Source organism: Telopea speciosissima, chromosome 6, assembly GCF_018873765.1.
Source record: "Telopea speciosissima isolate NSW1024214 ecotype Mountain lineage chromosome 6, Tspe_v1, whole genome shotgun sequence".
NCBI classification, from domain to species: domain Eukaryota; kingdom Viridiplantae; phylum Streptophyta; class Magnoliopsida; order Proteales; family Proteaceae; genus Telopea; species Telopea speciosissima.
In genome coordinates this window covers 67,860,008-67,887,886 of record NC_057921.1, presented here as the reverse complement: position 1 = coordinate 67,887,886, position 27,879 = coordinate 67,860,008, and the positions used below count along the sequence as shown (strand labels likewise).

At 39.4% G+C, this 27,879-nt stretch overlaps 2 protein-coding genes across 3 annotated transcripts; both read right to left on the bottom strand.

The window, feature by feature from the left end:
• Positions 1–518: 518 nt before the first annotated feature.
• Positions 519–9,201, bottom strand: LOC122664896 (60S ribosomal protein L9-like). Its single transcript, XM_043860923.1, has 3 exons — positions 8,722–9,201; positions 682–804; positions 519–608 (listed from the first exon to the last, which is right to left on the bottom strand). Exons 1-3 carry the CDS (start codon positions 9,091–9,093, stop codon positions 522–524), a joined length of 582 nt encoding a protein of 193 aa, XP_043716858.1. The 5' UTR covers positions 9,094–9,201; the 3' UTR covers positions 519–521.
• A 4,931-nt stretch (positions 9,202–14,132) lies between these two features.
• On the bottom strand, positions 14,133–23,902 carry LOC122663602 (probable cinnamyl alcohol dehydrogenase 1). 2 transcript variants are annotated; one of them, XM_043859199.1, is made up of 7 exons: positions 21,677–21,808; positions 19,059–19,172; positions 18,739–18,969; positions 15,130–15,415; positions 14,690–14,840; positions 14,386–14,544; positions 14,133–14,181 (listed from the first exon to the last, which is right to left on the bottom strand). In XM_043859199.1, the coding sequence occupies exons 1-7, from the start codon at positions 21,763–21,765 to the stop codon at positions 14,144–14,146; spliced, it is 1,068 nt and encodes a 355-aa protein (XP_043715134.1). In that variant the 5' UTR covers positions 21,766–21,808; the 3' UTR covers positions 14,133–14,143. The 2 variants fall into 2 exon arrangements, with proteins under 2 accessions (XP_043715134.1, XP_043715135.1); XM_043859200.1 differs by lacking the exon at positions 14,133–14,181 and adding an exon at positions 23,861–23,902 and having other exon boundaries at positions 14,337–14,544; positions 21,677–21,772.
• Positions 23,903–27,879: the final 3,977 nt, after the last annotated feature.

Sequence of the window (27,879 nt, the reverse complement as noted above, 5' to 3'; positions counted from 1 at the left end):
AGTGGTGATATTCAATAAACTTATAGGTGGTGGTGTCTGAAATTTACCCTACTATTAATGAACAACCGTGGCCACAGAGAACTAAAACGACTCCTTATATCATATTGGTCCCTTGTCGGAATCCTGCCATCACAGTGAAAAACTGAAAACGTGCCAGCATCTTTTGGCCATCCCAAATCTTGTGTGCTCATCACAATGGACGTAGACAGAGGGGTTCTCATGCTCTAATGAACAAAAAGCACCACCACGACCCCGCCCCAACCCCCCCCCCCCCAACCAAAAAGAGGAAGAAACATGCAACATCAACGCTAATCACAATATCATTCAGTTCAACACCACAAAATTCTCCTACTAAACCCCCCCCCCCCCAATTCACAACTCTAATTGTAAACTTCTTATTACATGTCTCCAAGAACTTGCTGAAAACAGAAAAAAACACTAGAGGATTCCTATAAAAAAAAAAAGTGGAGGTCAAAGAAGGTAACAAAAAAACACAAAGTGAGGGTATGCCTATTCCAAAATCACTCATCATCAGCCATTGTACCCTTCTCGCTCACATAAATACCATCCAGGAACTTTCTTATATCTTTGTTCTTAACATGGCATTTCTGTTGCACAAAACCAGAAAGATACATTAAGCAAAAAGAGAGAGAGAGAGAGGAGAGGATGTACAGGATGTACCTGATTTATTAAAGCAGCGGAACGAGAGACAAGTTCCACATCATTCCCATCCAATACGAGTTCATCCTTGACCTTCTCAGAGCGAACAATGCTCACTCCTTCAAGCATATCCACCTTCCGCACCTAATACAACCGACCAATTTACTTCACAAGGAGTGAAAACCATCTAAAGAGCCAAATATAGTTTTCTAGTTCGAAAAATCATTGTAATTGAACCGATATTTTACCATCGAGTTTCTCATCATGCATCTCAAAAAGTAATTCAGGACAAAACAGGCAGCTTAACCGAACTTTAACCACTACGTGTATCTCTTTTTATTTGCATAGCATCCTCCAGAAAAACAGATACCCCTTAACACAATAAAAGGCAAAGACATGCCTAGAGCATTGTAGAAACTAATCAAAGCCATGGTCTTAGACTCCTAGCAGATGAAATTTTATGAACTGAACGCACTGGTCTAGTCTGGAGTACTCCCAAAAAAAAAAAAATTCGCCAGCAAATCAACATTCCATTTAAGATGGGAAATCTTATTCAAAGGAGAAATGTGTACAAAAACAATACCATTAAGGCAAGCATCTAGGAAGGAAGAACAATAGTACAGAACAAAAAAAAAAACCCACTGGTCTAGTCTGGAGTACTTCTCCCCCCCCCCCCCCCCAAAAAAAAAAAAAAAAAAAAAAAACTGCAAATCAACATTCCTTTTAAGACGGGAAATCTTATTCAAAGGAGAAATGTGTACAAAACCAATACCATTAAGGCAAGCATTTGGGAAGGAAGAAAAATAGTACAGAATAAAAAATAAAAAAAAAACCAAAACCAATACCATTAAGGCAAGCATCTGGGAAGGAAGAAAAATAGTACAGAATAAAAAATAAAAAAAAACCAACCAAACCGGCTATAATAGAAATGTAGGACCAAGAGAATATACTCATAAGAGATTCCACTTGCCTCGCTAGCTCATTAATTCCCTCAATATCTAATTTTTTCAAGAAAATATGATTACTCATAATAAATTCCACAGATCAAGCTTATTCAAGAAGATGGAAAAACTCAATGCAACGTACCCCTTAATTTGCATCCATCTGATGCTGATGGCAGAACCACTTAAAGCACAAAGCCTTTTTTTTTTTTTACTCAATCTCATTAATCAAATTCGTGTACAAAGCTGTAATCCCTTACAAACTTATATAGAAGACTCAAAAACAGACTCAAACATTAAAAATGAAACACCTAACCCAATCCTAAACCAATAAGGTAACATAAATTGTCTAGAAAACTAAATATTGAAAGAAACAGACTCAAAAAAGGCCTCTAACTAAATCAACAAAGTAAATCCCGTTTTCCTATTTTCGACCCATATTGGAGGCCCATTAAAGTGGATCATTACAAAGAAAATACATTGGATCAAAGGCCCTACACATACATAACCCAACCCAAGTCTTATTTCCAACAAAATAAGCCCTTTAGGTGATTTATCTGCATCACTTTTTAATAAGGAATTTCAGCTCAGCTTGGCCCGGGAAAGCACTGGCACAACTAGAAAGGACGGGGTCCATGTAGCTGTTGCGCTCCATTTGTTTTGCATACAAGTTATGGTCCTACTTGAATGTTTGTTTTCTACCTTAAATTTCTGGTTGATTGTTTCCTCCGACTTGCTTCACTAACATCCATTACTACACAGTTCAATGGATCACCCTCAGTTTCACTTAATATTGGATTGCACTTCAAGAAGCAAAGGAAGAAAGAGATTGGTTAAAAACAATCAAATAAGAAATTTGGAACTATGAACAAATGTTGTATGGTAAGAAATTCATTTTTGTCTGGCTTGGTGATTATTTTTTTGCCACTACTTTTTTGGTGGTTTGGTTTTCTAAATAGGGCACACCTATCCAGATCACTGCATATGCCACACACTGAAGCATGCAACCCAGTGATTCAAGCTTTTGAGTCTAGTTCGTGGTGAGGCAGTGCTGGTGCAAATTTTAATTAGGTGCCAATTGGCAGCTTGCTTGGTGATTCAAGCAATAGAAATCAAGGTAATTTATTCCGAGTGGAGGGGACAGTAGGGAAGAAGAGAGGAAACTAGGGGAACCAGTGTTGTAGGGGAGAGAGAAAGATTCACATAAGAAAGAGGGGGGAAGAGCTGCACAAAACCAAAGCCACACTCATAAACTCAACTCAATTTTTCAAAACATCAAACATGCATTCACTAAGCCACACTCATAAACTCAACTCAATTTTTCAAAACATCAAATAAGCATTCACTCTACGTATTACATGAATATAAAGAAAACTCCATTGCATCAAAATAAAAACCTATCAAAAATGGAAACCAACTAAAAGAGGAAACTAACCAACGTAAGCAATGACCTAAACAAAGAAACTACCAAGGAAATCCTACGGTCCTTGGGGTGATCTCGTAATTCCTACAGGATGGAGACGATGGGGTCGGTCCATGGATTTTCCTTCCTTTTGTCGCATTTCGCTCAAAGGGTTGAAGGGAGATAGAGCATCAAGATGTTCGCTAGTCTACCAAGCTTCAGATTTTCCTTCCTTTTGTCGCATTTCGCTCAAAAGGTTGAAGGGAGATAGAGCATCAAGCTGTTCGCTAGTCTACCAACCTTCTATAACAAAAAGAATTAATAATTGAAATAAATCACCTATGTAATCTACCAACCCTTGTCACACCAGAAAATTGGTTTAAGACTGGATCTTGGTTTAGGCCTCCAAACTGATTCACGATTGTCTAGCTAGGCTAGAGCAATTTCATCCGCTCTCCTCCTCTAAAAAGAACTAGACTCCGTCGAGTTTGGATGAGGTCCAAAAATGTTACCCGAGTCAACTCACCATAGGAGAAATGTACCAGCTGTCTTCTTGAGTTTGATAGATGGAAGATCTTTCGCTGGGAGGAATTTCATCTCAAGTCCATCATGCTGAAAGGAATATGTATTTTCATAACTGCAATGCTTTGCTTTCTTGTCATACAACCGAGGGAGCCCACAAAAGAATGCGCCAGACTTTCAAAGGGAGGACATTACATTGCACCTGATGAACAATCCACCAATGGAAAACATGTGCAAACACCTTTCATTAATCTTGAGATTTGTGTTGTTCACCCACGCAACCTTGTAGGGATTCGGATGAGGTTCCGTCTTCAATCCCAACTTGGGAACAACATTTTTAGCGACAACGTTGGTGCAACTACCTGGGTCAATCACCATATCATACAAGTTGTCATCGCAACACACCCTACTCTGAAAAATACTGTTACGACGCCAATCTTTATCTTCCTCATTGAAAACCTTTTGTGTAGCCAAGAGGAGGAGAATAACATAGCAATATTAATGCTCGCCATCACTATCATCATCATCGACCTCACTAGGCTCATGCTCACATTCAGCCACTAGATTGACTGTCCCTGTTGGTATTTGCTCCTTCGGTTCAAATGGTATGAAGTTGTCCTTGTCAATGTAAGCTACCAAACGGTTATGTCATTGAGCAGTCATAAGTTTGTACCCCTTGTACGTGAAGCACTGAATAGCTGCTTTCAGCATCACCGAAATTCTGTCATATCCACATCAAGGTGGAGAATGAAGTCTATTTGAACCTCGCCGAGGTGGGGAGTAAAGACAAACAGATAGGGTAGGTGCCATAGAAGAACCACTAGCCTATGGTTTGCTAACCAAAATTGACATTTCCTGAGAAGAGGGCTGTTGTGGGTGAAAGCTATCACTTCTAGCATGTGTGTTAGTAAAACTCCTCCGATCATAAGGTTTCCTTCAAGGTAGAAGCTATCACTTCTAGAATGTGTGTTAGTCTACTGGCTACAAGTACGTTACTAATTTGTGGATGCAAGCCATCTTGCAGAACTACACCACTAAGACCTCCTTGTCCCGCTCAAACTCAGAACGAGTGGCTAAGTTAATAAAACTTGGCCACATACTGCTCAACTGACATACTATCTTGTCTAAACTGCACAAATTTGACGTGCACACGCTGCTTGTAATCAACCAGTTGAAATCTCCAGTCCATCGAATTTCACATCTCAGCCCAAGTAGTTACTTGCCCAAGACCTCGAGTTTGGTTTTGTTGCAGGTGTTTGATCCACAAGACCCGAGTTATGCCTTTTAACTTACCATCTACAAAGATCAATTTCCCAGCCTCTATCAAAGTGTACCATCTAAAGAAAATTTCCAAGCTGTGAACCCGGCCAAGATATTACTCTAGGTTGTGGTACTCATAAAATCAAGGACATCCAACCTTGCTACTTTGTCCACTCTATTTTCATATCGTCCAGTCCCATATGGTGTTGGTGGTGGTGGGGTGGAGTTGGAAGAATCCCCAAATAGCATGGGACTCTTTCTGATGTAAAATGGCTGTCTAAAACCAGCCGCAGGTGTAGGGATTCTTCCCTACACCAGCATAATTAGCCATCGGGTAGGTGTAGGGATTCTTCCCTACACCAACAGTAGTCGTGGGGATTTAGATTAGTATTTGTTTTATTTGTTTTTATTATGTTTTATTCTTTATTGAGTTGTAATTCTAATTAGGATTCCTAGTTCAAATCTGAATCCTAATTAGAAGTCCTAGTTTTGAGCCCTAGTCCTAGTTGGCATTCCTATTCCTATTTTGAGTCCTAGTCCTAGTCCTAGTTAGGATTTATATTTCATGTCCAGCCTTGAAGGCTATATAATATAAGAGCTCCATTGAGCCCCCCACGATTTAATGAATAAGAAATTTGCTTTGTTGCATTCCACTCTCCTGAGATAGGCTATGAAGGTGAGGCTGAGAAAGCCTTCACAAGTTCACTGTCTCTCTCATTCGTGTGCATTCAGATTTGTTCAAGTTTGCTACTACTGATTGTTTGAAGGTTCATGGCTCAGTTATCCAGATCTGCTACCAGTTCAAGGATCCATCCAATAACCAGTAAGTAAATCTCCATCCCTAAACCCTTCTGTTCCTAACCCTCTAAGCCAAACCCTAATATCCCTCCATCTCCAAACATCACTTCCATAACCTAAAACCTGCCCAGCCTGATTCCACCATTAGAAGCAGCCCAAACTTGGACCGAATCTCCCCCTCACTGTTTGGGAAACTCGATCCAAGCCCCTAGCCATAATACTCATTATAAACCCTAGATCCCTACATTAATCTCCTTCTCAAACCCTAACCCTAACTTCACTATTTATCTAATTCCACCCTAGCCAATCCATTAAACCCTAGTAAATCCTGGTTCTGGTTCTAGTTGGCTTTATCCCCATCTAGGATTACATTACTTTCCTTTCTCAGAAGCCACGAATCGGTCAATCGAAGCTTGCATAGATTCCATCATTGACTGAATGGAGTTGACAACAGTAGTGAGAGTGTCCAATTTGGCATCAATTTCAGCTTTATAGGAGTTGAGTTGTTGAAGAACCTCACTATTGGCTACCATGGGCAAGGGAAAAGCAAGAGAACACTCAAGTAGAATGGCAAAACAGTAAGTAAATAAAGTTGGGAGAAAATGGCACAATTGTAGTTTAACAGAAGTTGACCTATAAGAGAAAGAGACAATAAGAATAGGTGGAGGGGGAATTTTGGAATTTAGAAAAAAAAAAAAAAAAAGAATAAAGAAATTAAAAAGAACAAAGGAAGAATACAGGGTAATCTTAGAATAAAAAGAAAATAAAGGAGGGTACGCTAGAGTTGGCCAAAAGGGGGAGAGCAGTTTAGCAAATAAAAAAAATAAAGAAAAGGGACAAGAAAAAGATCGTGGGATGAGGTTATCGTTGGGGTTTGGACTCTGTTATCAAACTAGAGGAAGAGGCAAAGTGCAAAAGAATTGAGGAGATGTAGGCTTTGACGGGCCACAAACAACAAGGTTTGATGTCGAAAAGAGTTCTTCGACTCAAACACCCTGATCTGCCATGGTCACAAACGAGGAATGGGATCAACGGCAAAGTAGCGAATAAACAAGGGAATGTCCAATTAGATGGAAGGCCACTCCGTTCAAGGGATTGTTCGCTGGCAGTGGATGTTCGAACCAAAATAGGCTTGTTTTATTAGGAATAAGGCTAGGGTTGGGTTCTATACACGTTGGGCCTTTAGTCCGATAGGTTTTCAATGTAATGTCACTTTTATGGACCTAAAGTAAGGATACATAACTTGCATACGGGCTTAGCTTCTATACTTAGTTTATTTTCATATTTTAATGTTTTAAAATGAACCGGTTCAAAACTAGTTTGAACTAGTGGTTCAATACAAGTGACTTGTGTCACCTTTCTTTTATTTACACTCCTAGGCTGATTAGGAATATGGCCTATGGCTACTATAAATAAAGGGAATTCGATGGAGAGGTTTCTCACCTCTGAATTTTTGAAAATCTGTTATTGCTACTCTGCAACTATGTTTCTTCTTTGAAGAATTGTGTTTGATCAAAGCTGGTGGGATTGGTGTTTAATCCAATCGACACCTTGTGGTGTGAAGCCTGGATGGTTCTATTGAAGCTCTATTCAAGTTTTCTGTCCACAATCTGATATTTTTATTCAAGTTTTTTCCAGCAAACAAGTTGCTGCCTAGACAGTTCTGCAACTACAAGTAAGTTGGAACCATCCCCATCCCCATCCCCATCCTTCTTCTCCTAATCCTCTACAACCCCAACCCTAGCTATCCCCCTTTTTTAATTTTTCACTTTTACTACACCAACCATCAAACCAAACCTGTATCCTCATCCACGAAACCCCAAATTCAGACCAAATACTCCACCATCAAGCTCCACTCGTTCCTAAGCCCAGCTACCATCTCCCATTAAACCCTAACATCCCACCTTCTCAAATCAAAACTCAAACCCCTAATTTCTGCCCAAATCAGCCATCAGAACAATCTACAAATCTGACCAATTATCCCTCATACCCTCCTAAAAAAACCATTCATGTTTAGTTAACTCCCGTCCAGCCAAACCCCAGAAATTCATCTTTTCGTCTTTTCCAAAACCCAAAACCCTAACCATAACTTGCTGCTTATTCAAGTTTACACACTTCCATCCATCCATCAAAACATCTCAAGACCTTCACTGATAGACTCCCCTACCTCAACTTGACATAACCCATACATCAAACCCTAATCCTAATTTCACCAAAAACCTATTTTGACTTAGCCGATTCACCTGTTCATAACAGATCCTGGTTTACTAGCTCCTAGTTGGTCTTCTACCAATCTAGGACTAGAATAAAGGGAAAATTCAAAGCAGTTTACACTCAATAACACAGTGAACCATTTCAACACTAACCATAAGGTTACTGTCTTCATTCCCATCTGCTAAACCATACAAAACACATATGCAGAGTGGGTATGTCGTGGAAGGAGGTGAAACAGAGTCTAAAAGGCATCCATATTATTTAAGCCATTTAGTTATATGTTTTATTGTAATATTTTTTGAATAAATCACAATTCACTGTTCCAGAGAGACTAGATTATATGCAATTTCTACTAATTCACAACTATCAAAAAGATCACTTAGGAACAGCCTAAATCATCACTTAAGCAATCGAATCATAAACTCACAAAACAATTCCTTCCCAAAAATGGGTTGGAACCATTTTCATTAATTCATAGAAACCAATACAACAACAACTCAGCCTCATACCAACTAAATGGAGTTGGCTATATGGATCCTTGCCCTGCAATTTCTAGATGACCAATGCAATGCCATTAACAATCGTTATGACTGGGAAAACTAAAATCCTACTATTTAGAAATCGATTCAATTCCTTGAAATAGAAAGAATTCAATTCCTTAAATAAAAAGGAATACGACGAGATCATGTATTAGAGAACACAAAAGTCCAGACTTCACTGAGCTCCACAGAAAATTTCGTGACATGAAACAAGCTTCAAAATAGTGTCTCGTTATGCACCACACTGATATTAGTATACCACAAGCAACCGAGAGAATAATCTAAAACTCCTCCAAATACCAACACAAACAAGGAGGAACCAGAGGGGGAAAAATGCACGAGCGATAGAGATGAAAACATGAATTTCCTAGTGTGTAAAGTATACCTTCTTCTCACCAAGGAAGTTCCGAATCTCGATGCTCTTGTTGCCGTTGGTGATGCTGGCGTTGATTGGGAAGTGAGCATATACGAACCTCATCTTGTAGCGGTAGCCCTTGGTGACACCCTTGATGAGGTTCTCGACATGGCTAATGGCCGTCCGGATAGCAGCGGTGGTCTTCCTTGATCCAAACCAAGCTTCAATCTTAAGCTTCTGCTTGCCTGATTCATCCTTGATGAGTTGGAAGTCCAAGTTGAGATGCTTGAAGTTCCTGGTGAGCTTTCCTCGAGGACCTTCCACCTCAATCATCTTAGCTCTCACCTTGATCTTCACCCCCTCAGGAATGTCCATGGTTTCCGACGACAGGATTGTCTTCATTTTCGCCCCTCCACAAGTCCCCCCTGCACCTCTTCTGCTCTTCTCCTCGCTTAAGGGATGGGATGTGGGCGCTGGAGGCAGATACAAACCCTAAAATGAAACTACCACATTTATAAGACGAGTGAATTCGTTATAAACCCTGAGTTTTGAAAGAGTGCAGACAATGGGCCGGAACACGAGCCCGTTACGATTGAAATCTGGCCCATTTGTAACAGATCCAGCCAGTTAATGAATACCCTAACATCACGACGAATTCGTAATGTCGTTGAGAAGCTTGTTTTCCCTAACAAAACTCCCCATGTAATAAATAAATTTCGTCCACTCACACATAGAAGACCCTTATGTAATAAAACATTGGGAAAATATCATCCCTCTCTCTTCTAAAAATCCATAATATCAATCCAATATCCAAATTTTAAATAATGATAATGTCCTCTCTTATTTTCTCAAGATTTTATCAATCGTACCTTAATCGTTAAAAAATACCGTTAAGCAAAGACGTAGCATGTACAAAAATTTTAAAATTCCAAAATACCCTTAATATAATTCTATTCCAAGTTTACCCTCTCCTACTTTCCCTTTTTCTTTTCTTTGCTGCTGCTTCTTCTTCTTCTTCCGCCAACACCACCATCACCGCCACCCCTGCCGTCTCCGATCCATCACCTAATACCATCCCTGTCATCACCATTTGCATCATCGTAAGCCACTGATGCCTCGAATCAATCATCAGCTTCACCACAGGGCATCATCCGCCCCGTCGTGTCCATCTTGCTGTTTCTCCGCCTCGTGTCGATCCTAGGTATGCGATTCTTAGCTTCGTCTCGCATTCCTGCCCCATCGCCACTCCTCCTATCCACCGCAATACTGGTGCCATTAATTGCAGGCAGTTCTACCAACCACATTAGATCTGACATCTAAGTCTTCCCCATCCTCCACTTAGTCAACAAAGCACCGAATTCAACCATGCCTGTTAAATCTCCCATCTCCGTTTTGTCTTTTCTTCTCTAGTGTCCCACCCTCCTCGTTTTTTCTCTCTTCATTTGTTCTACTCATTTCATTTCGTTTACTTCATTCTTCCTTTTTTTGATTTCTTATATCTTGTTTGTCTTTTTTTCTCTAATGTGCCACCCACCCTGTTTCTTATCTCTCTTCATTTATTCTACACTAAATGAAGAGAGAGAAGAAAAACCGTTCTTCTCCGAACGCGGCGGAGATCGAACCCATTGAACTAAACCCAACAGCTCCAGTAGCCATTAACAGTAGTAGCAGAAATGAGAGGGAAGAAACGCAGAATCCCTTCTGGGGAAACATCTCTAGTTGGGTTTTGTTGCTGCTGGGCTTTCCTCATCCAACGATACTTATTGATGTTAAAAGAATTGTTCTCTAAGCTGAATGCCAAAAATTGAAGTTTGGACGAACAATCGCCATTTTTTACAGCTCCAGTAAAACGTTAGAGCTGGGAAGTGATGCCCATAAACAGTGCCTTAGATCTTCATAACCAAAGGTAGTTACTGCAATTCCTGGTAGTTAAAAACGTTGCAAATAGGCCTGAAACAGGCAAGTATTAACCTAAAATCGATTAAAATGACCTTGAATTACTGGGTCGGATTGACTGGATTCAGGATCGATGGTCATTCCGATTCAAATCGTTTGATTCAACTAATCCATTCCTGAGTTACCCACTTAGCCAACAGGGGAAAAAAAGAGTGAAGACTGAAATATATTTGGCATATGTTTCGCAGAAAGGGTTTTGGCGGTGGTGGTGATGGTGCTGGCTGTGGAAGAGGATAGGAGGCGGAGGGGGTGGCGATGATGGTGGTGTTGGCGGAGGAGGAACAAGAAGAAGAAGCAAAGAGGGAGAAGATGCAAAAGGGTAAGTAGGGGAGGGTAAATTTGGAATAGAGTTATATAAAGGGTATTTTGGGGATTTAAAAATTTTGTACATGCCACATCATCACTTAATGGCGTTTAATGGTTAGGGTACGGTTGATAGAATCTTGGAAAAGTAAAGGAGGGCATTATCATTATGTAAAACTTGGGTATTAGGTCGATATTATGGATCCTTAGAGGGGAGGGGGATGATATTTTCCCTAAAACATTCTATCTGTGTTGATGTCCTATGTCTGTTCTCATTGGCCACCATGCTAGTGCAGGGTTATGGGAAAAAAAATCCTTAGCATTGCTCTAATCTGGTGGTGCAGTGTAGTGTGGGTTGAGAGCTCAACATGTTGAAGATGCGACTTCCAAGGGTGTCAAGCTTGAGAAGAAAGAAGAGAAAGAAAAAATAACTACCTTGCATCAAGTTCGCACCGTTGGATGAAGCTTCTTCCATGTGTCAAGCTCTTAGGGTTGCACTAGAGTGCACTGCCAGATGCCCACATTGCAGAGGATTTTAATCCCAAGGTTACACGACCAAGCATCGATCTTTTGCCCTAAAAAAATATGGGCAAAAGTTTTCAAACACGGCTGTGTATGTGCACAATCGACATTAAATGCAATTAGATTGGCATAAATACCAATAAAAAATGACATAAACACCCCAACCCCCTTATTTGACAAAGTTGATGGGAGAATCTCCCATACATGAATACCTTCCCCAAAAAAATATATATCGAAAGGACCGAGTGCCTCTTTCACTCATGGTGAAGTGAGAATTTCTCTTCAGCCATAGGATCAGCTAACCCTTTTATTGGACTGAGGAGAGATATTTTCGTCCTCGTAAGTAGGGGGTGAGGGTTAATGATAACTTAGAAGGTGGGAGTTAATAATAATTTAGAGTCATGTCTATCACATCACCAATGGTAATCTCTTCTCTTTGCCATTTAAAAACAAAGGAAACCTTAATCTGATTAAATAGTGAGCATTTACTAAATTTATGGGTAATCTTCCCTTTATTATTATTATTATTATTTTAGTATAAGGGTAATCTTCCTTAGCATGATGGGGATTGAAGAGATTAAAATCCTCTATAGTGCAGACATCTTGCGGTGCACTGCAGTGCGGGCTGGAGAGCTCGACACGTGGACGATGCTTCATCCATCGGTGCTCGATGCAAGAAAGTGTTTTTCTTTCTTTCTTCTCAAACTCGACACCGTTGGATGTCGCAATTTCCATGTGTTGAGCTCTCAAACCCGCACTGCAGTGCACAATAAGATTATGGCACTACAAAGGATTTTTTTTCCGGATTGAAGAGGATTGCTTCAAAATAACCTTTTCACCCATGATAATCATTCATATTCTTCAATATATTATGGATGGCAAACTTAATCAGATTATAGGATTGATTCTCTACATAGTCTAGTTTTTTATGAGCCACGCTTAAGGCTCCTTTTTTCAGTCCGACTGTTGGATGGTAAGACCTTCCCCTGGATTAGCCATCTTTCAAGTTTTAGACCTCAGCTTTACCATGAGCCCACCATGTTAAAGACTTTTACCCTTACATTTCCAGTAAGCTCCAAGCTGCCAAAGTTGAAGAGTCAATTCAATTTCCAAACTTTCATATCTAGAAGAATTGAACATAGCAAAACTTTCCAAATTAATAGATTATGATGAAGAATTGTCTACCAAACTCAAAGGCCAATGGAGATGCAACATGGAAAATATTTAGGCCATTAAGATAAACCTCTCCTTAAGGGACATGATGGAAGCATTCATCCTAATAACTATAAAAATAACTGCAATGAAACGACGACAATGCTACAAGATTGAATGTACAGCAGTTGAAAGGGATGCAGAATCAACTGATAATGAAAAATCAACCAGGTCGCTTTGGTCATGTACCACAAAATTCATTACCCCAACGCGGCACAAACTCCAACCCCCCCCCCCCCCCACACAGACACACAACAAAAAAATATATTAAAATAGGAAAAATGTTCTCTATGACCGGGATGCGCACAGCACCCAGACACATGGGAAGTGTGTGAAATGACCACTCCTACCCCCTTGAAATCTGGAATGGTGGAAATGACGCCCCATGTATCTAAACGCAACCTGCTGTCACAGACTTGGACCTCTCTAAGTAACCGCACCGGCACTTAGCACTCATGCTAGCATTAAATCAACCTTTCCACAACTCTAGCAAGGGACTTGGGAAAAGAACTCAGAGAACACAAGAGAGTTTGAATGAATAGAACTTATATTGCTCAAAAGCTTGGATTACAATGCTTGATAATTCACTTGCTTGGTTGGTTAGTTGGGTGGTGCTTTGGCCAAATGAGACCACCTCTATTTATAGGCAACCAAAAACCTTAGGCCCGTGGACCTTTGTTGGGCGGACAATGACATTGCGCTGCCGCATCGATCCATAAAAATAAAAAGACTGAAAGTTACGTGCATAGCCGTGCACATTTGCACGATCATGCCCCCTCTCATGCAGCCGTGTAAGAAAACCCTCCCCAAATAAAAAAGAAAAAGAACAAGGGCCAACAATACAAGTTGACAAGAAATATAGGGATGATTACGTCCGCTCGCCAAAGCCCCGCAGAATAACAAGCACATTTCTAGGAAACCCATCTACCAAAAACACAGTGTTGTTCAAATACACTGAAAATCAACACTGTATACAACGCTTAAGATTACATGAATGGGAAATGGTAGTCACAGCGCCACATCCAATCCAAAGTCATATCCCTAAATAGTCTCGCTTCTAGGAGTTCTCAATATCAATCACGAAACGATACTTCACATCCCTTTTTATTACTTTCTCAATTGCTTCATTTCTAGGAAACCTATCTACCTTCACATACACTGAAAATCAACACTGTATACAGCGCTTAAGATTACATGAATGGGAAATGCTAGTCACAGCGCCACATCCAATCCAAAGTCATATCCCTAAATGGTCTCGCTTCAAGGAGTTCTCAATATCAATCACGAAACGATACTTCACATCCCTTTTTATTACTTTCTCAATTGCTTCATTTCTAGGAAACCTATCTACCTTCACATACACTGAAAATCAACACTGTATACAGCGCTTAAGATTACATGAATGGGAAATGCTAGTCACAGCGCCACATCCAATCCAAAGTCATATACCTAAATGGTCTCACTTCAAGGAGTTCTCAATATCAATCACGAAACGATCCTTCACATCCCTTTTTATTACTTTCTCAATTGCTTCATTTCTAGGAAACCTATCTACCCTCACATACACTGAAAATCAACACTGTATACAGCGCTTAAGATTACATGAATGGGAAATGCTAGTCACAGCGCCACATCCAATCCAAAGTCATATCCCTAAATGGTCTCACTTCAAGGAGTTCTCAATATCAATCACGAAACGACACTTCACATCCCTTTTTATTACTCTCTCAATTGCTTCATTTGCATACTGAATTGGAACTACTTCAATCTCTGGATATATGTTGTTGGTAGCACAAAAATCTATCATTTCCTGTGTTTGTTTTGTACCACCTGTGATACTTCCTGAAACAGTTCTCATTCCTGCCAAGTCATAAACATTGTGCAATAGTTAATTGACCAACCATTGCCCATATCACATTATCAAATAAAAGGAGATCTGAAAGCAATAATATATGCAAACTACTCCAAGTTTATTTTTGGAGGATGGTAAGAGGGATTTAGTTACCCAGAATAAGGCTTCCGGGAAGAAACTTGATCTCACTTGGAAAGCCCACTACCACTAGAACTCCAGCAGTCTTCAAGAGTGACAAGCAAACATCAAATGAGTGATCCCCAGAAGCAGTGTCAAGTATGAAGTCAAGGGATTTCGCCAAGGCCTGTACGGGAAAAGATATAATCATTGGAAACAAAAGCAGAAATTGTCACAAGCATTTCACCACTTCCACCCAAACCCCACAAATTTAGTCATCAATCAAGAAACATGTTCTATTGGCAGCTGTTCTTAAAGATTTTAACATTTATTCGAGTTTATGATGGAATTTTTTTTTCAAATAAGATCACCTCCCCCCCCCCCCCCCACTCTCAACCTTTCTTTATTAGTAAAACAATAGACACATTAATCTCAAGAACTCTCAAATAATTTGAACCATAAGCGTTGAACATTACCTTGATTTGCTCTTGATCAGATATTACCACAAATTTGTCCGCTCCAAGTATGTTCATAGCTTCTTCCTTTTTGGAAATACTTGTACTGAAAACTGTTACATTTAACCCAAAAGCCTTTCCAAACTTCACAGCCATATGTCCAAGGCCACCAAGACCAACCACACCAAGAGATTTGCCAGGTTGATTCATCTTATGGCGCATCATGGGAGTGTACACTGTAATTCCGGCACAAAGTAAGGGTGCTGCTGAAGCTAATGGATAGTTTTCCGGTATCCTATAGCAGTACCTGTGGATTCAGCACCAAGAACGCTAATTTATCCTGGCCAAACCATGTCAAATATGGGGGAAAGAAAACTTTGGCAGCAGGGATTAGATCAACATCATTGCACAAGTGAAGCATTTTTTACAAACTAGACACAAGGTTACAACAAAATAACATACACCGAGAACTGCATTTTCCCTTTACAAAAATGAAGGCGGTAGCATTACAGTATTTAAAAGTACAGTTTGTACAGGAACTAAACACTGCGTTTGTTTCACATTAACAGTATTTGTAGAAAACCAATACAAAATTGTATATGGATTAAAAAGGGAGAAAATATTTTACTGATATACATACAAAAAGTTGGAAAACAACATCCATTTCAAAATTTGAGAACTCGTTTTCCCAAAATAATGATGGTATCTTGATCATTGGTATTCTTGGCACCCATGGAGGACTCCATCCCCATTGTATGACTGGATTCTTCTCCTCACTCAATGATGCAGGAGAATCTCTGTCCAGGCCGATCCAAAATGATGCAGGAGAATCTTGGACCAGGCCAATCCAATTGGTGGACCCCACATGAGATGGACAACATCTTTTTAGTTTTCTTTGGCAGTTATTGCTTTAGGATTTCAGTTTTTATTTCAGTTTATAGTTAGTCTAGTGGGTTGGAAGGTGGTTACAACCACCCAACACATGGATGGTCAAAATTTAGAAGAGGAATTTTCTTAGTCTGGATTTTCTATTCCCTTTTCCCCTTATTGTGTTTCCCTATAAATAAGAGTTGTGAACAGCCTTGTAAAAAACAGGATGAAAAAAATGAAAATGAATTGACTTTTGGTCGTTTGGTGCTTGGAGCACCTTTTCTCTCTCTTCTTCTACCTTCATGTTCTCCTTTCCTTCTTCACTTTTCCTGACCTTGCCCCCCTCCCATCATTTTGGTATCAGAGCCCAAACCTGGGTGAATCTCTCTCTCTTCACTTCTTCCCCTGCGTTGCTGAAGTTTTCCTCACCCTCTTGCGATCTCTCTCTTTCTCTCTCTTGGATTCTTCTTCCTCTCGGTCTCTCTTTCCCCCCCTTAGTTTCTTCTTCTTCCTCTCCTAATATTCCTCTTCCTTTGTGTTTGCCATCAATACTCTGTTCTGGGCGGTACTTGCATTCCCCAGTTGTTTACATTTTAAGGGCTCATCCCTCCAATAGGAACGACTCATCCTGCAGATTTTCGAGTCAAGATTTGGACTCTACTGGAAGTTGAACCAGAACTTCAAATATGGTTCAATTGTTCTGCCAGAACCTGTTTCAGACTCTTTTTTTTCAAGTTAAATCTCCAACTGCTGGTTCACCATATTGTGGGCTGGATTCACTAGAACATTGAGAAATCTACTTCTTCCAGAAATTTCGAGTCAATACAAGTCGATTTGGTAGAGATTGAACACTCCTTATGCTGGTTTTACCGCTGGATTTTGTTGGTTCTGTTGAGTCATAAGGAAGAAGACAACACTATCTCTATGTAACCATCTCTTTGTTTTATTTTTTTTATTACTTTTCCCATCTTACCCTTTCTTTCTCTCTTTACCCCACTTAGTCCATATTTTACAAACCCTTCCATGTTCATCCCTAGACAATAAATATTAAACCCTACTATGTCCTATTCACTTTACCTACAATTTAACCCTTATGAAAATTCTGGTAATTACAAAATTACCATCAGCTTTGGTTCATTGATTTTATACAGGTTGATTGACGACTGAAATTGACATCGATGTTACTAATTTGATTCTTCCATTCTATAAAACTCGTAGTCAAGTTTTTTTCAACTCCGGGAGAATTGATGCAGGAGAATCTCTGTCCAGGCTGATCCAAAATGAAACAGGAGAATCTTGGACCAGCCCGATCCAATTGGTGGACCCCACATGAGATGGACAACATCTTTTTAGTTTTCTTTGGCAGTTATTGCTGTAGGATTTCAGTTTTTATTTCAGTTTATAGTTAGTTTAGTAGGTTGGAAGGTGGTTACAACTTACAACCACCCAGCACATGGATGGTCAAAATTTAGAAGAGGAATTCTCTTAGTCTGGATTTTTTATTCCCTTTTCCCCTTATTGTGTTTCCCTTTAAATAAGAGTTGTGAACAGCCTTGTAGAAAACAGGATGAAAAAAATGAAAATGAATTGACTTTTGGTCGTTTGGTGCTTGGAGCACCTTTTCTCTCTCTTCCTCTTTTCTTCTCTTCTTCTACCTTCATCTTCTCCTTTCCTTCTTCTTCACTTTTCCTGACCTTCCCCCTCCCCCCCCCCCCATCACTCAATCATGTTCAAATATGCTTACTAGTCATGTCCAACCAAAAAAATGCTAAATGGTGGAAAATATAAATGAATTTATAAAAAATAATTATTTTCCATAAAATATTTTAAGGTTCTATTTGTTTCAACTTTCAATCATAGGTTGATATTTCGATATCAGCCTGGGTTTTGACCCAGGTTGAAACTGAATGTTTTGGATTTTTGTCAAAATTTGACCAAAATCTAGTACATTTCAATTGGCTACTTAAGTGGTTAAATGGTCATATTTTGGCCTCATACTTCAGCGATACCCTAATTAAGCATCTCTAAACATATTTGAACATTTAGATTGTTAAAAAAACACCCAAATGGTAGTTTGTCTTCAGAACCTAGGTTGGTGCTATACACTGTATATTTCGATATCTTTTCTCTTATATAACTTATTCTACACACAAGTTAGTACTAGAAAACACAATATTCAATAAAAACAATTGAAATTTATATTAAGAATGAAGAAAAAAGTGTCAGGATCCTCGTGCATTGGTTACGCCCTTTATTAAGAATGAAGAAAAACCATTTAAGTACACCAATGTCAAAAAGTGCCATCATAAAAAATTAATAGGGACTGCCTATCTATGCATGTTTATACATTCTTACTGTCGAAACCTCTCAAAACGCATGAAATGGGTTAAAATTTAAACTTATTTCAACCAAAATCGAAACTCAACCAAAATTTTGTGCAAATATGAAACTTTTGATCAAAACTCTGCATACCTAGTGAGTCAACCTATGTTTCATTTCAATCAAGTAGAATCCACAATGAGTCACGAGATTTTGGCCTTTTCAAGTGTAATCTTGAAACATGTTCAAGACACATTTGAAAATGCAATGCAGAACACAAGTATTTAGACTTCTAGTTCAGTCGGCAAAGATGAAAGGAAGAGGATTCAGATACCATAATCCGTTTGATATGAACATGCTAGCAATTCAATGAAAGCTAAATCCAGAAAACATAAAGAATAGACAACAAAACTTAGTTTATCATTTATACAACCAACTCACCTTTCATGGACCACAATATCACTAGAATATCCACCTTTTGTAATTGTTCCATCCACGTCGACATCATTAAAAGTTAAGGTTGCTCCCTTTGAGCAATGAATTTCTAGACCATCATCACAATACTCACAATCTCTGCATGAGTTTACATACGTTCCCACTCCAACATGGTCACCCACTTTGAAGCGGTGGACATTGTTGCCCACCTTGCTAACAATTCCAACAATCTCATGTCTGTTCACCAACAATATAAATGAACAATTTTGAATCAAATCAAGAAATTAGTCCTAGATCAAACAAATCGAATAATGTAATGCACATACCCAGGCACCAAAGGATACTTTGAGTCACCATGCTTATTCCTGGTCCATATGACATCAGCATAACAAATTCCACAGTGTGTAATTTTCAGCTTTACATCATCATATCCAACAACCCTGTATAGATTTTTCATACTAGTTAGTGAGGAATCATGAGATGCAGCTATTTATGAGCTTGCTATCTGCACAACAGGATGATGGTGTTTTGAGTTGCAAGAAAACTAATGCATAATAGCATCATCTTCGTACTAAGATGGAGCAAATAGCATTTTTGAGCAACAGATTTAACTACTCTGAAGGCTACATGGTACTTAAAAAAGATTGATTATGAGCATACATGGACATTTAGCATTTCTTCTATTAGGCTCGAAAAATTGATGAAAAAAAAAATCTGCTTCGGAAAGATTGTTCAGGTTTCTTGCTACAATACTTGAGCATCAAGACAAAAATGTATATATAATTTTTCTTGGAATTTCGCTTTCGATGAAAATCTCAAAAAGATCCATAAATCTTCCAGATTTTCAATGCCAAGGTTTGGACAGAATCCAGGTCCCCATCACTCAACAAAAGATTCTCTAACCCCACAAGAAAAACAATGATACCAGCAAATGGAAAATTTGGAAATCTAAGGGGGAAAATTGGTTGAATTCACTGATGTGATAAAACCTCAATGATGCAGATAAGTCACATAATGGGCTTATTTTATTGGAAATAAGCCTTTGGTGGGGTTATGTATGTGTTGGGCCTTTGATCCCATGTGTTTTCATTGTAATGGGCCATTTTAAAAAAGGGCGTACCCAGTGGACGAGGCTCCCACCACCGCGGGGTCTGGGGAGGGTCATAATGTACGCAGCCTTACCCCTGCTTTCACAGAGAGGCTGTTTCCAGACTCTAACCCGTGTACCACTTGATCACAATGGAGCAACCTTACTGTTGCACCAATGCCCGCCCTCTGTAATGGGTAGAAGGTAGGCATACGGGATTAGGCTTAGTTAGTTAGCTATTTAAGTGTTCCTATTAGTATTATGATTCATTTTTCAACTATATTTTGTAATTAGCAATAGGATTTGATTTTCTAGTAAGATTAGGATTCTTATTTCGTTTTCGATATATAGCTTGTAAGAGCCAAGGCTCATGTATGATTTGGATGAATAAAAGTTTGTAGTTTTCTGTTTTGTGTCTGCGATGGCCTGTTAGACAGTTTTCCATTCTGCTTTTCCATCTCTGATTTCTTAAGATCTGACCATTGGATTACTTTGAATTCTTAATATGTTATTTTGCTCCTGGACAGCTTCTTTGATCCTAGTTTGGAGTTCATCAGGCTGTAGGATCGAGGGTTGACATAGTTCTTTCATTACTTTCTAATTTCCTGATTCCTAACCTTCTATTTCTGTTACTGTTGTTGAATCTGTCAATTGGATGAGCCTTAGATTTTAGGTACATATTCCACCCTAACAGCCCATCCTTGGGTTAAAATATCAGCCCCATCCATTGGTTTGATCTTGATTAGTCAACCTTCTATAGTCTATCCACATACTTGAGTATAATGAAACACTGTGATTCTGGTCTACTGTAGGTGTGTTGGTGTTGATCCTTTTTCATCCTAGCAATTCTACATTACTCAATCACTTATTAGTGCTTTTTGACCTTGTAATCACTAGATCGTGTTTCTTCGTTTATCAAAAAATTAAAAAAATTAATGACGTACAGGTTTGAAATTGCTGAAGGACAATAAGAAAACTAAAGCCAAAGAACCAAAAGAGAGATAAAGGTTTCCTCTCATCATCATGTATGTTACATAATGGCTGTTTCATATAGCAACAGTCAATATGGAACAGTAAACTTGGAAAGTTATGTATTCATGACTCCATGTCTGTATTTCACCATGAGACGAATTGAAATACAACAAAGGTGAACAGATTACAGATATCCTTTCTTCTTTGGTCCTCTAGGTTACGTACTCAATCCAAAAAAACTACGAAGTCACTTCGTACATTGCACTGTGGAAGTGTGGATAACATTTAGCATCAATTATGTAAAAATCAAGTAAAGAAGATATTTAAAAAGAAAACATGTCAAGTACGTTCTTCCTAATTTCCTATCACCCCTTCTGGCCTTTTATTTATTTTTTATTTGTTTTGGGGAGTGGGGGCTGGGAAATGGCAATGCATAAAGTTCCTTTCACTGATAACTAACTGAATCATGCGAAACGAAACAAATCACTGGCGGTTAAAGCATGAAAAAGTATGTAGCAAGGACATGAAATTCCCCAGTTTCACCGTTGATTTACCAAATCCAAGTTTTGAAGATTGACGGGCCGACTAAAATACTCTCGAGACCTAGCTGAGCCAGGGGTTGCGTTGAGAATGATCTAGAGAATCCGAGACCAGAGAAGATCTGGGTTGGAATGGGAAAGTGTGGTCAAAGGGGGACTCTCTTGATCACCTGAAGAGATTTTTAGGCATAATTGGAATAATTTTGACCTTGAGGATTGAGCCGTCAAAAGAGATTTTGAAAAGCAACCTCAGTTTTATGGGCTGGAAGAGAACAGCACATAGCGTTACCAGAAGACGAGGAATATCAAGGACCAAAGATACAAGCTGTGTGTCATAATCTCATACCTGCGGCTGAATGTATAGGGTGATAGAACTCCAGATGGATCTCTTGCCGCCCATCCTATGCAGTCCTCACTCTTGCTTTGTGCATTCATAGTTAACCTGAACGTCTAACACAATCAGATTTCGAGCAGAACTCGGAAACAAGATGTGATCGGTGACAAAGTGCCACTACGTTTTATTACTAGGGTTTTCCGGGCGATCTGGCTCTTTTGGTTGTGCTTGGCAAGATTCTAAAACTCGGGTTTCCACTAGGATTCGACAAGCCAAAATTCAAGTTCGTCTTTATCAAAACTCGAAACTTTCTCTAGGTTAACTGAACATTGGTTTCGAGGCTCAAAAGTTATATTTTTTGTCCTAATTTTTGTTATACTGCCTATTTTTTACATTTTAAATCAAATCCATGAATTAGTTTCACATAGAGAACACTAAAAATAATACTTGGGATTTCGATCCAAGTTTGATACTGTATATTGTTCTTGGATATGGTATCAAATAAGGTTTGACCGGAACATAACACCTTCAATATAAATCAGATTTAAACAATCTTGGATTTTTTAGAAAGCTTTGTTTTGACAGCTTTCCAACAAGTCCAAGATTGCTTAAATCTAGTTTATATTGTAGGAGTTATGTATCGGTCAAACTTAATTTGGTGTGCGCAAATACTGTCAAAATCGTTCTGAAAGAAAATATTGTTTTGGACATCAAAACAAATGAATTATTACTGCACTTTTTGGTTTTAACAATGTTTTACCATATTAAGATTTATGAAATTTTTAGATTTGAGAAAAACCCCAGCATTAGAAAGTTGAAAATACTGTCGAAAATCTAGTTGTTGTTCTTGAACTGGGGGGTTGACTTTTTTTTTTTTTTGGAATTTGATATTTTAACTATTTTTACTGGATTCAAATAGGGGGTATTTAGTTATTTACGAATAATATCTTAAGTAAATACTTAAGTATTTATACTGGTTTTGAGTCAGGTTTCCCCAAGTTTCGATGGGCATAAATGTCGAAATTTGTGAAATTACCAACATATCAGGCGAAACTGGTCGAAACCATCAAATTTCGGTCGAAACCCTGGATTTTTTAAAACCACCCTTCAACTCATCTCAAAAACCTGCGAAACTAGGTTAATTCGGTGGTTTCGACAAGTTTCGATCAAGTTCTTCTTCCATGCTTCCACTAAAGAAGTAAGCTTGGGGTAAGGTGGTCATTTCTCGCCTTGCTGTATTTGCACAGGGATCATTATCCACTTTTTTTTTTTGGTTAAAGGAATCATTATCCACTCAGGTTCTCTACCCGGTACAGTTGTCCGGTTCCTCTCATAGCGGGGAGGAAATGAAAACCTAATCCCTTGCCCGAACACACTATCAGGGTGTGGTTAAGTTGTCATTTCCGCCCCCCTATGAGAGGAATCGGACAACCAGACAGGGCAAGGAACCTGATAGGAAAAAAATTCGTCTACGCAACACAGCAGGACGGGGCAGCTCAACAGTAAAGGGTCCAAATTGGTCACCGAGAGAACGGGATGACCAAGGAGCGCATCATAAATAAATATATTGTTGAGTATGTCTTGTATTCTAAGGATCCGAGTGCAATATGGATCCAACCCAACCTGACAAATTTTGTGGCGCATCGAAGGAAAGAAAAATTGAGATTTAGTTCGTGACGCGGAGGGTTGGACAGAATAACTTGTATCTTCACTTTGCTTAGTGAAAAGTTTGTCGCTGCTCTTCCCGTGGATTTAGGTTTCTCGTGAAACCAAGCCACGTAAATCTATTTGTGTTTGCAATTGTCTTGTTTGTTGTTTTCTTCGATCTCATATTTGACCATCTTGTGTGGTTCCGGTTTAACATATATTAACACTTAAGAATTTAAGAAGAAAAACTTGGATCATTTAAAATGCAGGACCTTGAGCATAAACCTCAAGATATTGAAACCTAATACTAGCCTGTGATCCTTGATGATGCATCCATACATAACCATTTATACCAGTAGCCCTTAAAACAATAACTTTCACTCCTAGAAACAAAAGGAATCAACTAAGCAAGCAAAGTATTTTGAAAACTATTAATCTATAATTTATACATATTCAGTCTATAGAAGGGGGGAAAAGAGAGAGAGAGAGAGAGAGAGAAAAGAGCTCGATCACTGAAACTGATATTACCTCTCGAAGTTTAGGTCTTACCGATACAGGCTGAGGGGCTGAGGGTTGAGGCATGATCTCCACTTCCCAGTTCTTACTCACAGTCACCAGAGAGAGATAGAGGGAGAGGGGGAGAGAGTTTTTGGTTTGTGGCCTGTGGGGTACAATTCGTCGCCTTTAAATCCCATACCAAAATAAAGTGAAATTCAGAATCAGAAACGCCCCTGCGGGTAAAGCGGTAATTGCGCGCTTTGCTGTGTCTGCGGAGGCAACTGATGCCATCTTGGCATCTATACATGTTAGGGCTGCAACTTGCGGATGAAAGGGTATTTTAAAAAAGGGTAAATTACTTGTACACCCCCTTTACTATGGCTCAATCGTTTGACACTCCCAAAGTTTGAAATTATTACTTGAAGGCCCTTGTATTTTAAGATTTCTTACAACTAGTCCCTATCCGTTAGTGAGTCACCATTTAGTGATGACAATAGATTAGAAAAATCCTAAATGCCCAAACTACCCTTTAAGGGTAGTGAATGAACCCTTTTCCCCTTTCACTAAAACACTTTCATCGTTTGATCTTCTACTCTCTCTCTCTGTTGCTGTGGTGATTTGCAGACGCTGGAGAAGAGCGAAGCAAGCACTACTGTCACCCACCATTAACACTACCGACGCCTATCACTTGCAAGTTGCTATTGAATGGAAAATCATTTCTTTACTTCTCTGTTTCCCCCTCTGACATGCTAAAAATCCCTAAAATGCCCAACTTTGGTTCCATCCTACCATTCTCTCTCTCTTCTCTGGTGGAGTCACTAGAAACAATGCACGCATCAACCCCGGTACTACCACCATAACCGCAATGGCTTGGTCGGGGTGGGAGGTGCGGCAAGGGTGGTTCTTGGTTTTTCGGTTTCGAGGAATGAAAAAAAGAAAGAGAGAAAAAAGGGATTTCAGAGCATTCTTTGGTTCAAGTAGAAGAGGAAAACGGATTTTTAGGTTTTCTTGTGCAGGGTATATAGTTGTTGCTTCAATTATAGCCTCTCAGTGAGGGATTTGGTAAGATACATATTCCTCCAACCTCACAAACAAATCCACAACTGTTTTCTCTAAAAGAACTTTTTGCAGAACATCATTCAAAAGACATAACTGAATAGCCAAAAGGGTTTTATCATCTATCTCATTCCAATCTTCCTAGGACATAGTTGCAGGTTTCTTTGCCTTTCCAAATAGGGCTTTCTTCAACCGTTGTTGTGTAAGAACAACCATCATCCGAGAATCTGACATAAGCTGAAGCTAATGTGCCATCGAACCTGTCAATATTGTATATCGTTAATGTAGAAGCCATGAATGCAATGATTGAAGCAAACCCAAGACTCTGATAACAGTTAGTTAAAGCAAACACCAACAAACACAAACAAACAAAATAGAGCAAAGATAGTTGACACACAAATTTAACGTGGTTCACACACCAATGCAATGTGCTACGTCCATGGGCACAGCTGTAGATGATTCACTATGTAAAATGGAAGAAGATACAAATGGAGATCTCTCAAGAACACCCAAAATGGCACAAGAAACCCTAGCTTGAAAATCCCCAAATCTCATTTATTTCATTACTTTTACAATAAGACGGGTAAAACACATAAATACTCTTCCAAACGGGTCGATCCATCGGGTTGGGTCGTACCTATCGGCCCAAACCCTCTGCTACCATCACAGACCATAGAAAAAATCCCATTTAGGTCACCACCAAAATATGTCGGACTGGGTCAATCTTCGAAACAGGTACAAGAATGAGAGACACACATAGAAGGAATTACCGGAATGGCGATCGAAGTCATCTTGAGAGTAAAGGAAGAGATCAAAAGGGTTCTGACAACAAGATCCATTCGAGTGGCAAGGTATGTGGAGTGGCTTTCGAATGTAGTACCCGTGAAAAAGAAAATGGAAAGATTCGAGTTTGTGTGGACTTCCGAAGACCTCCTGGTAAGGAAGAGAGGAAAAAGGTGCTTTCATCTATCTTGACCAGTTTCCCGAGGCGTTGGAAATCCAAACTAGCTCAGAGAATCACTGGTGATCTACGACCAGCCTTCATTCCGCCAACAAAGAAGTCATCCTTGACGATTTCCCATTCCTTCCCTGCTTACTTGGTTGTTGCCTTGCCAAAGTTAGGGGATGTTAGGAGTGAGGGAGTGAGATAGAAGTTTTATAGTGAGAAGTGTAAGGGTAAAAGAGAAGTGTCAAAGATCGAATAGAAGGTAATAGAGTGAAGGACATGGACCTTAGGAAAGGGCACGAGAAGAGGAAAGGAAGAGTTGTAAGGAGAAGTTAAACACAATCAATAAAGAGTTCCGTTAACGGTCTTCGATGAACAGAGGCGGGTTAGTAACAAATTACTACAGTGAGCTCATTTCCTTCTTGACCCAAGAGCAGCAGCCAGCACAGCACTGGAGGTTTTTAGTATGGGTGAGGTGGTGAGTTGCTCACTACCTTAAACTCACCATCCAAATCTAAACCTTTGAATCTCTTATCTTTAATCTTAACCGTTTAACATATCAATTCAACTCCTCTACTTCTGTTTGCCCTTAGTGCCGTGTGTGCCCCACACACAAGCAAGGCGGAATGTACCGCCTTACCCCTGCCCAAGAGCCTTGCTCAAGCGGGGGTAAAGCGGTACTTTCCGCTGCGCTTGTGTATGGGGCCACACGGCAGTACAGGGCAGGCAGAAATACAGGAGAGGAGTCGGATCATTAACATATTAATTGTCTATTTTAATTATTACTGACTATTACCTCCCACAGCAGGTTAGTGCGTTCATCTTTGCTCAGTCTCCCCCTTTCTCTGTTTACCAAAATAAAAAGTCTCCCCCTCTCTCTCATCAGTAACTCACCCGTCCGATGCGATACCAGAGATGGGCATCAAAAGAGGCGGCAGGGAGTATGACTTGAGGGAAGCTCGTGACAGAGCGAATCGTTCTGTTGAATCGGATGCCCTTTCCTGAAGCGGAAACACCGTGTAAGGACTTGGACCACCATTCATAGTTAGGGATTCTGAGTGTAGGAATCGCCGGAGCTGTGTTGACGAGTTGGGATATCTTCTCGTCTAAGGTGAGACGAGAGACACGGTCTTGTACTCTTTGGCTGCTGGGTAGGAAGAATGGAGGTTGCTGAGCCACAATCACATTCACACCAGTCGAGGCATGGAGTACCAAAAGAAAGAAGAGAAGAAACTCTCTTTTGAGTCTCATTTTCTAAATATCAGAAATGGTAATGGGATATCTCAGTGCCTCTCCTCTGAGTAAGTGAGTGCTCTCCTCACTCCTCAGTAATCAGTAAAAGCTACAGGGAAAACGGAAGACTTTTGCTTTTACTTTTAGTCTTTATAGTATTTCCTAACCGAAAACCACAACGAATGTATGCAATCTCCACCTTCAAATGCAACAAAATTCTTAATCAAAAAGGGCATTTCGCAATTCAGAGGGAAGATTATGCTGTATTTGAGAGAGAGAGAAAAAGACAGAGAGTCCAAATTAGGGTGTCAATTTGGGACAAGAACCGGAACCGTCCCACTAAAACCCAGTGCCAGACCATCCACGGTATTGGGATCTGATTTTTGTATCAAATAATAAATGGGACGGAATTTCCAATGGTACCAGTACCAAAATACTGATTACGTACTAGATGGGACTGGAACTATCAATACCATTTCAAAAAGTATATTTCATGTTATTTTGTTCAAATCTTATGGTTGGAGTTTAATGTATTTGAGTTTGTTTAGTGATAGCACTAAAACTGTATCTGGATTTTTTTTTATTTTTATTTATTTCATCCTTCTTAATTCTTAGTTGTCATTTTGAGAAGCTTATATGTGATCTTAAGAAGTAAAACCATGAAATTCAATTCATCATGGTTTCGTATTTTAAGTTGCTTTCAAAAGTAAGGACTGTTATAGATCTCATAATAGTGAAAAGATCCACAACATTACTAATGAAACCATCCTGTTAGAAACCATTAAAGTTTTCTCTTTTTCTACTAGGTTTAGAACCGTTTAAGAACCGGTACAGC